Source organism: Arvicanthis niloticus, chromosome 3 (genome assembly GCF_011762505.2).
Source record: "Arvicanthis niloticus isolate mArvNil1 chromosome 3, mArvNil1.pat.X, whole genome shotgun sequence".
In the NCBI taxonomy this organism is placed as follows: Eukaryota; Metazoa; Chordata; class Mammalia; order Rodentia; family Muridae; genus Arvicanthis; species Arvicanthis niloticus.
The window spans coordinates 137,172,098-137,184,503 of record NC_047660.1 but is presented as its reverse complement, the minus strand read 5'-3'; the positions used below and the strand labels follow the sequence as shown (position 1 = coordinate 137,184,503).

General features: G+C 51.7%; 1 protein-coding gene across 7 annotated transcripts in view; it reads left to right on the top strand.

Moving 5' to 3' along the window:
- The first annotated feature begins 6,784 nt into the window (after positions 1-6,784).
- Dpp9 (dipeptidyl peptidase 9) overlaps positions 6,785-12,406 on the top strand; it is a 54,660-nt gene continuing 49,038 nt past the window's right edge. For 2 of the 7 annotated variants that reach the window (XM_076931993.1, XM_076931992.1), the window contains exons 1-2: positions 7,806-8,044; positions 8,264-8,316. In XM_076931993.1, the coding sequence (XP_076788108.1) occupies positions 7,952-8,044; positions 8,264-8,316 (146 nt within the window). In that variant the 5' untranslated portion in view covers positions 7,806-7,951. Of the gene's footprint in view, positions 6,954-7,113; positions 8,045-8,263; positions 8,317-12,406 lie in introns of those variants that run through there. The other 5 variants (XM_076931995.1, XM_034498101.2, XM_034498100.2 and 2 more) reach the window with 5 other exon arrangements.

Sequence of the window (12,406 nt, the reverse complement as noted above, 5' to 3'; positions counted from 1 at the left end):
CTGCATCACTCGGCTCACCTTACATAAATTTGTGGGCCTCCTGGCCATCTCTCGGAGGACCCCATCAGAATCTGATGGCAGTCCTGGAGCCTCTTCTTACCTTCAGCAGTGTTAAAATCCCAGTTGGGCAGAGGGAAAGGCAAGGCTGCATTGACATCAGCCTGAACTTGAGTGGGCCCTCTCTCCTCTGTCAGGAAGCTGACCTGGAGCCATTGCTGACAGTCATCCCAGGTGGGCAAGTGAGTCAGCATGGTTGAATCTAGAAGATCTGTGAAAACTGATGGTCTTTCAGAAAATGGGGGGGGGGGGCGGTGTTCTGCAATTTCCAGTTGTAAAGATCATTACTGGAAAATGGCACATGTCATGAACTGTTTCCCTTGAGCAGTCCTGTGGTCCTGTGGGGTAAGGCCTTAGTAGAGTTGGCCCTATGAGCAGTAAGGGCCCAAGTGTGAGGTGGAGTCAGGAAAATCAGGGTAGTCAGGGTCTGCTCCTCCTTCTGACTTTGAAGGTTGGACAGGGGCAACGGTGGCAGAATCCATAACCTAGGGAGGGGGACAGAGACCCTCCTCAAGAGCAGAAGGGGGGCAAGGCAGGGACTGAGGCAGGGGACTGAGGCTGACACTCCTTTAGAGAAGAAGGGAGAGGAGTGGGGAAGCTGATAACAAAAAAGGTCTCATCCAAATAGGGGGCTTCTTGACCAGGCATTGCCATGAGGTAACATATGGTACTTGGTTCCAGTGGTCTCTGGCTTTATAAATTATAGCCTTCTCCCTGTAAATGGTGAAGAGATGAAAACTTCCCTCTGTCCCGGCCGAGCTGCCACACGCTTGGGGGCCAAAATGTCCCGGACTGCTCTGCTGCTCCAGTCCGAGGGTCAGGGTCTAGCAAGAGAGAGAGTGGGGGAAGAAGGGAAAGAGACACAAAGAATGGAGACAAAACAGGATTCGTAGTCAAGTCTCGTTTACTGTCTCCCTTTGACTCCCTTGCAAGAAAATCCTGGGTATTTATAAGCACAAGCAGGAGAACACAAGTGAAGACACTTTACCACGTGCACCATGCAGCTGGGGTCACTAAACAGCAAAACAAGATATGTGGGATAAACAAGATGTTTGTCAGAGTGTGCTCAGCTGTTGTAGGCTGTTGAAAACAAGTCTCTTATCAGGGTATGGTTTGAGATCGCTGCAAAGTTGACAGCCGCTTTCTGCTAAAAGTCGGCTCCCAACATCCCTCCCCAGGCCATCCTACTTTATAACTTTATTTCATTCTTGCAAAAGATGGTTAGTTTTCGAGGACTAACAACCAGATCCAAATCTTCTGCAAATAGGCGAAAGTCCTTAAAATGGTTTGGGACCAAGCCCAGTGGAGTGCTCTGTACCTGTCCCATCCTAGGAATCAAAGAAAAATTTATAGGACAGGACAAGAAGCACAGAGTACATGCAGATGGACACACACAGATAGATACCTAAGGACATTCCCTGGGTGGGGGTTGGGGTGAAGAAAGTAAAAATGAAAAGGCTGTCACAAACAGTCTTCCTCCCTGCACATAGGAAGCCCACAGACCCACAGCTAGTTTTGAAATTGGCTAGGAACTAGGAAGTTCTTTTGCTTCTGGTAGGGGGTTGGGAGTGTCCTCCATTATCCCTGACCAGGTGACAAAATACAAGTCAGCTCTGTTGTTGGGGGCCGACTTTTAGCAGAAAGCGGCTATCAGCTTTGCAGCCATCTTGAGCCATATACCCTGACATGAGACTTGGATTACAATAGCCTACAACAGCTGAGCACACTCTGATAATCTTGGTTTAGATACCTTGGGTGTGTGAGATTAAAGGTGTGTGAGATTAAAGGTGTGTGAGATTAAAGGTGTGTGACTTAAGAGTGTGACTTAGAGATCAGATTTAGAGACAAAACCTAAGGGCATGATTAAAGGTGTAACTTAGAGGCATGGCTTAGAAGTGAGACATATAAAAGGCAGAGGCAGACGGCAGAGAGATATACTCTTTAGGGAGACTCTTTAGAGAGTACAGCTAGACTTGGGACTTGGACTAGGAAGAGAGACTGAAGAATAAATGGGATTGAATCACACTCTGTCTGGTCTCCATTCTTCGAGTTCGTCCTCACTCTCTCTCTTGCTGAACCCCGACCTTTGGACCGGAGCAGCAGCTTGGGCCGGGATACAGTAGCCGCCAAACGCGGGGCAGCCCGGGCCTCAACATTTTGCTCGGGCCGAGACACTCTGTTGCTCTTGGCCTCCAGATTAAACCCCAAACAAAATTAAACCCAAAACAGAAACAAAAGGCAACCAGGTGCCCAGACTTGAACAATCAGAAAAAAAAAATAGCCATTCCTCTATTTAGGTCAAAGGGTCTCCAGCAAATCCCAGACAAGCCCCCAAATGTAAGGGTCTATTGTTCATCAAAGAATAATACCCAGACTCAAGTAGTATGTAAAAGTAAGGAGCGTTTTATTCTGCAGAAGTCCAGCATGTGGGTGTTTCTCATTCCAAGATGGAGAGACAACCAAGTGAGCTCACAGGCCTGATATAAAGCACATTAGAGGATTCTGGGGTAGGTGACCTTTATCTTGTTCCATCTCTAGGGACATTCCATTCCTGGGGCATGTGGGCTAGAAACTGTTGCTGACCCATTGTCCTTGCTTCAGGCCAGGTGGCAGAGCAGCTTCTGACTAGCTGCTTGAAGCCCGTACACACACACACACACACACACACACACACACACACACACAACTGACTTGTCTGGGTTTGCCTGAACTTTCCCTCCCAGTTTTTAGGCCTAGTCTTCTGGATTACCAATTTGAAGGCTTTCGTGGAGTCAGCCTGTCTCCAGCCATCACTACCTGGCTTGATTTATTTTTTATTACTTATGTGTGAGTGGAGGTCAGAAGTCAAACTCAGCATTTGTTTCCATTGCTTTCCATCTTCTTAAGTTTTGTTTATTTATTTTTGTTAATTTGGAGTGTTACTGTGTAGCCCAGGCTGGCCTGGAACTCACAGAGATCCCCCTGCCTTCTACCCGCTTCTTTCTCCCTGTCTTGGTCCTGTGACCTCCAGAATCTCTGCTCTCATCTGTTTCCTCTGTCCCCGACTTCCCTTTATCTGGTCATTTTCATTTCCCCTCTCTATGGGCCCTGGCTCCACCCTATCTTAATGGGAATGGAAGGGGTCTGCACTGAAAGAGGAGAGAAAGGGAAAAGGAGGCAGCAGGCAGAGGATCCAAAGAACGAGGAGGAAGGAGCTAGAGGAAGGAGAGGAGACAGGGAACTATTGGGGAGGATCCAGAGAAAGCAGAGAGACTCAAAAGATACAGCCTCCTCACCCACCACGAGGCCCCGGGGGGGGGGGGGGAAAGAGAGGGCCTTGCATGGCCATGTTGGCCACACATGTCTTGGAAGAGCAGGTGTTTTGCTTTATCTGTGGCTCAGGATGGCCTATAACTTACAACCATCCTTCTGTCTCAGACCTTTGAGTGATGTGGTGGTGTGCATTGATTGTAGAGAGAAAAGTGAACTGGTGTTCTAATTAGCATTCTGTTGCTGTGATAAACACCATGACCAAAGCAGCTTGGGCCCTTGAGCCACACTCCATCACTGGGCTGGACTCTTCCAATCAGTCATCAATCTGATGACGGAGTTGTCTCAATTGAAGCTTCTTCTTCTACTTGTGTGTATTGAGTTGACAAGACAACAACAACAAAACCCCAAACCAATCAACCAACCAACCAACCAACCAAAAACACCTTCCAGGCAGATGTGTGTGAATTAATGACAATGCACCCAGACTCTCTTCTGTACTTGAATTAAAAGTTGAGCCCATATACTACCAGGAACCTTCTGGAAATGAGATAATGTTCTCTCTGGACATGCCATGGTGGCAGAAGTGACAATAGAACTACAGCTGAAAGGGTGTTACAATGCTCACAGTCCATGGTCTGAGTGTTTCAACAATGGCCATCTCACACAGGAGGGATCAAAGATCCAGTCATTGCTCACTCCTCCAGTCTCACCAGTCCCCATCTGGAGTCCTTGAGGGCTGCTGGTCTTTAGCACTGGAATCACACTGGAATCATAGAGCAGGTTCTAACAGCAGGGAAAGAACCCCCCTGCCTCAGCAGGATAAATGCACCTGCCAAGGAGAGCAAAAGCCTTGTCTCCTATGTCCTTCCTGACCTAGAGGTGGCCCAGATTTAGGCTGGGTCTTCTCGATTCAAATATCTGATAAAGAAAACCTCTCCGAGTTGAATTGTTAATTCCAAGTTTGTCATGCTTAAGAGACAGCCATGGTGACCCATTATGTATTCTGAAGTGCAGGGACACCACCTTTTTTTGGGCCACACAGGGTTCTCCCAGGGTGTCCCCTACCCTGGCTCCTTGTGTCTCTTTTTGGGACTTGATTCTTGGTTGTTTTTTTTTTTGTTTTGTTTTGTTTTGTTTTGTTTTTTGTTTGTTTGAGACAGGGTTTCTCTGTGTAGTGGTGGCTGTCCTCTGTAGACCAGGCTGCCTCAAACTCACAGAGATCCCTCTGCCTCTGCCTCAGGAACACTGGGATTAAAGGTGCATGCCGCCATGCCTGCTTTTGTTTTTTTTTTTTTTTTAAAGATTTATTTATCTATCTATCTATTTATTTATTTATTTATTTATTTAATATGAATACACTGTAGCTGTCTTCTTCACACACACCAGAAGAGGGCTCAGGGTGCACAGTGCTGTGTGGGTTTGGCTCTAGAACATTCCTGCAAAGTCGATTGGCTCTGGCAAACAGCGGCCAACCAAGTCTCCAGAGTCTTTGGAGGAGGAGGCTGAGCTTTGGAACCTTCTCTTAATCTCCTACTTCCAGACTGGCCATAGGGGAAGATCTGCTTTGCACCCGGATCCAGCCCTGTTCTCCGGCTGGACACTTCCTGGGGACGAAGCCTCAGGGACAGGAGAAGGCAGGGAGGAGGGTAGCAGGGATGGGGTGGGACACCCCCAAGGCTGGGTCTACCCCTCACCCCACCCACCGGACCAGAGCCAGGGAGGGGCAGATGAGACAGTGAGGGCCAATGTGGAGTTCCTGGCTGTGCAAGCTCCTACAGGGCCTTTGTGCTCCTGGATCTGAGGGGCTCCCCTCCTCCTAATCATCCTGCTTTCTGGAGCTGGGGATTCCCAGAGTGGATCCAAGACCCGGATGTCCCAGCTGGAGTTCTCCGTTTCCCCATTCCCCTCTTCTCCATCCGCCGATCCTCCCCACCGATTCCCTGGCTCTATCTCCAAGCACCCCTTCTGCTTCTCTGACACCCTGCGTTGAAATTAGGGGGTTCCTGAGCCTGGCCATATGGCTCAGGATAAGGTACCTCCCCCCAGCCTCCCACTCCCTACTTTGACCTTTGTCCAGGGAGATGAAGGACTTCCAGGCTCTAGTGTTGCCAGGTGGAAAATAGCTGTCGTTCATGTGGCCGGAGTCAAATTTTCACCCTCCTCAAGTTCAGAGATAGAGGCACTAACTACCTCTCTTTCTGTCTTCAGTAGTGCATGCTTATGTCAAAGGTCAGCTTCTGATTCTCCTGACTCCACCTCTGAGTGCTGGAGCTGACCCTTGACCCCAGAGACCCCTCCTCCCTCCATTCCTCATCACATAAGTTCATCTTGAAGTTCAAGCTGACTCTGGGGCTTGGTCTCTGTTCCAGTCCCCAGCTTCTCGTTAACCAGGCATGGTGATGCACAGTTGTCAGTCCAGCACTGGGGAGGTGGAGGCAGGAGTTCAAGATAAACTTTCGCTACACGGTGAGCTCCAGGCTAGCCTGGACTACATGAGACCCTTCCTCAAAATGGGTGTGAAAAGAAAAGGGGTCAGGAGAGAGGAGAGAATGGCTGGGACTGGGGAAGACCAGGAGAGCAGCCAGGTCCTCAGCCACGTCCTGTAATTGTGTAACAAATGGTGTCTCCAGGGAGGGTTCCTGGAAAGGGAACAGGATTGCAACATCATGTTCAAAATGTATCCCTCAGGATGTCCGGTCAAAAAGTTAACTAGCTAGGAAGCTAAGAATCAACAGTGGGGGCACTCCAACAACATTGGAGGATGCTCATTAAATGTCACCAAACAATGGATGCCCTTCCTCAGGAACCACGTTAGGACAATTTGGGGGAATGTGATTTTATTTACAAAAGCTCTTCAGGAGCTGGAGAGAGGTGGCTCTGCGAGGAAGGGAGTTCAGGTCCCAGCACTCATGTGGCTGTAACTCCAGCTCCAGAGAACCCATTGTCCTGTTCTGCCACACTCACGTGGCTCAGACTCAAACATGCACGGATAAAAAGTAAAGCATGGTGTGGGCGAGATCTAGACAGAGCGGGCAGATCTCAAAGTTCAAAGCCAGCCTGATATAAGTGGAGAGTTCCCGAGGGCAGGGATGACTGGCGTGAGCAATCACGACTAACTTCCTGTGTGATGAAATTCTGAAAATTGATTTTCAGAGAAATAAAAAGGAAGGCTAAAACGACAACCACAGTAGGGGACTGGAACCCGGGCCAACTTTTTGGAAGGCAGTTTTGCTAACCACTATACCACCGCCACCTCAGTTTTCCTGTCTCAGATATTTTTAATAAGTCACCACAGGGTTGGGTTGGCCAATAGGAACCGGAGTAGGGGTGTCCATCCGGCAATCCTCTTTCAGACCCGGGCCACCCGCCTTGCGGTCGCCCTAAGACGCTCCTGCGCGCTGTCCCCTAGAGCTTCATGAATGTTGGTTCTGCCCTGACATTACCCAATCAAAAGCCTCCGCTTCTACAGCTTAACTTCCGGGTCAAAGGAGGCGCAGCTGGCGGGTCCCCCCGGTGTCCGCCGCCTTCGCTGTCCCCCCGCGCCCGCCACTTCCGGGCCCTCGTCTTGGGCATGGAGCGTCGCGTGTGAGGCGCCGCGGGCCCCGGGGACACCCTGCACAGCTTGTCCTCCGCGCCGCGCTCCGGTGAGCAGCGTCCGACCCCGGCTCGCCGCCTCCCGCCCCGTCCGGCGCTGTCCGCCCGCTTCGGCGCCGCGCGCCCTGTCCTCGTCGTCCCCGCCGCCCTGGTCGCCGCGCTTCGCCCGTTCCGGGCCGCGCCCAAGAGCTGCTGCCGCACCGCTGCGGAGTCGCAGCCGCCAGCTTCATCGCAGAGCGCGGCTCAGCCCGGCGTCCGCGCAGTCTCCGCCAGCCTCCGCCAGCCTCGTCTCCGCCAAACCTTCCCTCCCGGCCTCATCCTCCCCAACCTGATCTCCTCAAGCCTCATCCTCTCCCATCTTGATCTTCTAAAGCTGGATCCCCCGCAAGCCTGATCCTTTCCAAGCCTGATTCCCCTCCCAGCTTGATCCGTCACGCCTGATCCCCAAAACTTGATCCCCCCAACTTGTTCCCCCAAGGCCTGATAGTCCAGGTTGACCCTCTTCTCAGACCTGAAATTCCAAAGCTTCATACCCCAAAGCTTTATACCCGCAGCATGAACCTCTCCAAATGATCCTACCAGCTTGACTTCTCCAAGACTGGTCACTCCCCAAGCCTGATCCTTCACTCAGCCCTTGTCCTCTGCCTCAGTTTCCATATTGTCGCATGCCAAGCTTGATACCCTCCCAGACTAAAATCATATCCTCTGTCTCATCCCTTTTTTCCCCCCGAATTAGCTTGAACCCCCTCAGTCCCCAACCTCAGCTTCCAGCATTAATTCCCTGCATCTTGAGCCCCCACCCTTAGGGTCTAGCCTTAGGCCCATCCATCCCCTCCCCATCCACGCTTTTGCTCAGCCTTCGATCCCAGTGGCCTTTCTGCTGCCTCCTACCCAGGCTCCCTCGGGAGCCCCCTGGGTAATCACCAACCTGCTTTCGAAGAGTTGGGACTGGTGCCCAGGAGGTGTGGACCACAGTCACCAGTTCCCTGCTGGGTCCCAGGGAGACCGCGCACTGAGGGACACGTCTCTTCCAAGTGCAACCCAGGGCATGCTGGCAGCCCCGAGGGGCTGGGAGGCTCAGTTAGAGTCTAACCAGGTAGATAGGGTTAGGCACAGGCGGAGACTCCCGCCCGCATGGAAAGTGAGTGAGAAGAAGCCACGCACACCACCGGCCCCTCCATCCTCACCGGCCCCTCCATCCTCACTGGCTCCCCAGTCCTCACCAACCACTCCATCCTTGCCAGCCCCTCATCTTCGCCAATCCCTCCATCCTTGCCAGACCCCATTTTCACCAACCCCTCCATTCTTGCCAGCTCTTCCCATCTGCCCACCTTAATAATGCCACATGTGTTCTCCCAAGGTCCGTGCCCCTCGCCTGCAGCTGCCATGGAAGCTCCTTGGACCCTTTAGAAGGTCAGTTGTACTGGGATCCGGCAGCAAGGCAGGCTCTGTGGTGGGCTGGGGCTTGCTGTGGAATGCAGAGGTTGACAGTGACCCTGGGTCGAGCTCCTGTTGCAGTGCTTGCAGCTCTCCACAGTCCTTTCTCCAGTGGGACAAAGGAAGAATGGCCAGTAAGCTGGGTTTGAGGGAGGCTTGGCCAGCTCTCCCCACCTCATCTGACAGTTCCCAGTGTGTGGGCATCAATCTGTATGGTAGTTTTTGCCTCAGAAAGATTATTGGGTGTGATTTAAAATGGCTCATTTATCTGACAGCGGTCATTATGGAAATCTTCTGTGTGTGCATTCCGGTCAGTCCTCACTTAGCCCCAGGCATAGACACTGTAGTTAGTCTGGGTTTATAGCTTTGGGAGATTGGGGCACAGAGAGGTTTGTGGCTTCTGTGGGATCACATAGCACGGATGTGACTAAGCTCGGATTTGGACCTTTTCCCTAACATGGGAAGCTCCCTTTTCAGCACTGGACAGAGAACACTGGTCACTCTTCCATTTTGTGTTCAGGTGGTATCAAGCATCTGTCAGACTCTTCTGACAACTGGGTGGTGACTGGGGACAGTAATCAGGAAGGGATATCGGTTTGTGCCTTTAGACACTGATAGAATGCTGCCTGGAAAGGAGCTGTCATCACTTGGGGACACTGGAATGAGTTGTTCTCTGTGAGGCATCCTGGGCCCTGCAAGGTACCTGAACACTGTCCCAGAGACCAAGTATTGGTCAGGACAGCCATACATGTCCCCAAACATTTCCTGGGCTCCCCAGTCAACAGAGTCACCTGCCTTGAGACCATGGTGTTGTCCAGATAAACTTGCCTAGTTTTTCTTAGGCATCTGTTCTGCAGGGTGAGCAGCTGATAGGAGACAGGGAGTGAGGCTGACATTCTGTTCCTACAGCACCCTGGGCTGGAAGTGGGGAGCCTTGTTTTAGGGGAGAGGGTACAACAGAGCTCCATACACATAAGATGTTGAGACAAACAGGAAAAGGTGTTTGGGTTTGGTTTGGGGTGAAGGTCTATAGTGTAGGTGGTGGGGGCTTGGGTACTGAGGTACTCTGGAGACAGGAGAATGCTCTGGGACCTCTAAGTCCCAGAACCCCCCCCCAAAAAGATACAGGTTGCTGTTGCTTGGGAGTCAATGAGACTCCTGGCACAGGGTATCCCTGATCTCCAGTGCCAGTCTAGAGACAGAGGCAAACTACTGGCGTTGCAGACCCACACTGGTTCCCAGAGCCAGTCAGTGAGTCAGTGTTAAAGGTCCAGTTGTGTCTGGACAAGGAAGATGGAGGAGAAGGTGAGGGAGGCTCACATAGGGTATGGGTAAGGCCCTGTTGGTCAGTCAGCTTAGAAACTCCGTGCTTCTGTTCTTCTTCCCCTCTGCTGGTTCTTGAGGAAGCAGCAGGGATGGACCCTGGACCAGGGTATCCTAGGTTGTGAGTCCTATCATGTCAGGGTGCTGCACAGTGTCTCCAGACTCCACTCTTCCTCCATCTCTTCCTCCTTCACTTCCTCTTCTTCCCATTTCCTTCTCCTTCATCCCCCCCTCCATCCCCTCCTCCTTCATCTCTTCCATCTCCTCCTCCTCCATCTCCTCCTCCATCTCCTCCTCCTTCATCTCTTCCATCTCCTCCTCCTCCATCTCCTCCTCCATCTCCTCCTCCTCTACCTCTTCCGCCTCCATATCCTCTTCTATCCTCTCCCCATCTTTTCATCCATCTCCTTCATCTCTTCTTCCACAATTTTCTCATTCTCCTTATTCTCTGTTTTTCCTGTCTTCCTTCTTTATCTCTTTCTTGTCTCCTCCCTCCTCTGTCTCCTCTCTTGCTAACAGTAGCTCCCATATTAACTCATGCCAATCACAGGTGTCCCCAGACATCATGTGTGAGAATCCTGACTCATGGAGTGGTTAACTGTGGGGCCCTAAAAGTGAGATTTTCTCCCTGGGTGACAGGGAATAAGCCATCTAGCCTTTCTGCATTCATTTTCTAGTCTCCACCATAAGTATGACCTCAAAAGTCACAACACACATCAAGTGTGTGCAGCAAAGACCTGGCCCAAGCTTTGTGTGGCCCAACCAGACATGCAGAGGCCCAAGAGTCCTCCACCCAGGGGCCCCTCCTAGCCCCCACTTTCTAATCAGGTGGCAGGAGGAAGCAAGGAAGGGATGTCTAGGGCTGGTCCTTCCGAGATTCAAGGTCTGGGCATGGTGGTCATCTGTGGTCCCTGCACCCATATTCTCCAAGTCTTATGATGGCCTAGTCTTGATTCCCAAAGTGCTGGGTGTTGGCCAGGACAGCTCAGGTAGGTAACAGGTCCTCTGTCTCTGGCCTTCTTTTTCTCACCGTGTACTATGGGGCATCTCTAAGTCACCCCCTTCCATGTTGCTGTGTCTTTTTACCTGAAGTCCCCAGTGTCACCAGCCTTGTTTCTTCTGTACCTCTGCCTTCTCTCCTTCCATGGGCTCCCTCTGGGGTGTAAGGCAGAAAGTTGGGAATGGAGGGGCCGTTTGCTTCCTACCCCTGGGGAACAAGACATCAGAAGTTCAGCAGCTTTGATCATGGCCCCAAGAGTTTTCAGCCTTATTTTCTGGTGACTTTTTGGGCTGCAGAGATGACATGCTGATGGGTAGAAAGGAAGCAGTGTAGGTGGCTGGGTTAAGTGGCTTGGCACCAACTTTGTCCCCAGCTGTGTAAACTCTTGAGAACTGCCGGACAGGTTGGTGCAGGCGGAGGCCTTGCAGTCACCTGTTTAATCCCCAGCCCCTTTCTGGGTCCCCATTTTGCATTGGGATAGCAGAAAGGCAAGTGGCTCAGTCAGACAATAGCTTCAGGCCCTGCTGGAGCTCATGCTGGAAGGCTCTAGAACATATCCAGAAGCTCCCGATGTCTCATTTCATTTCGAGTCTTCTGGAACAGATCGTTGAAGCCTGGGCCCCCTGCAGTGACTCAAGGCAAGAGGCCCTCCTAGGCCCTCTTCTGTGCAGGTCTAATGGGACCCTGAAAGAGATCCACGGGTCACAATTTGTTTCCTGCTGTGCGCAAGGCTTGAACTGGGAGGTATTGAGCCAGTCAGTGGCATTCTCTTGGGTCAGATTTCTAGGCTTGCTGCTGGCAGCCCCTGCCTGTCACTGCCTTTGGCTTCTGACTACCCCGAGGATGAGTTATAGCTCTGGGAATCCTGACCCCCTCTGGGGTGTTTGATTCAGGGGCCCTAGGGACATCTGTGGTTTTTGATCTGAATCCTTATGAGCAACTGACATGGCGGGGGCCCGTGGGGAATGGCTGCTTGTGTTTCCCTGCCGTGGCTGTGCTCTGTGGGAGAGAGAGAAGACTGAGCCAGGTGGGTTAAGCCTGCTGCTGTCTGGCTCCTTTCCACCCTGCCCAAGGTTTCTGCCACACTCACCTTTCAGGGACTTCCCATCCTGTGGCTGACTACAGTATGACAGAGGAGGTTGGGAGCAGGAGTTTCTGTCTCCCGTCTCTGCCCCCAGCCGGTTTTCCCACCTGTACAATGGGCTCCTATAAGTCAGAGTGAAGTTATGTTGACATCTTTGCTTCTTTCCTGAACTTTTTAAAGCAGCCTGGGACCTACTACTGTTTGTGAGTGCATATGTGGGTTTGCATGTCCTGAGGAAACCCTGGAGTTCATTTTGTGGAGTCATTTTTCTCTGCTTTTAAGTGGCTCTGGGGTGGAAATCAAGTCACAAATACCATTGTGCACCGAGCTTCCTGCGCACTTTTCCTGGTCTGGGTTTGAGACAGTGTCACCCTGAGGCTTGGATAGAAGTTGCCATTGTCTGCCTTTGACCTCCTGGGTGCTGGAGTCACAGACATGTGCAATACCACCATGCCATGCTCTATGGGTCTCTGTGTTTGACTCTTACTGTGCAGCCCAGGCTATCGTGGGACTCTGAAATCTGTTTTCCTCTGCTGAGGTTAAAGGTGTAGCCAGCCTGGGTACTTGAGGGATTTGAAGGCCACTGTGAAGTCTGACCGATGGTGCCTTGGGTGCCCCACCCTCACCCCACTCCCATGGTCCTGACCCTTGCTTGTGTG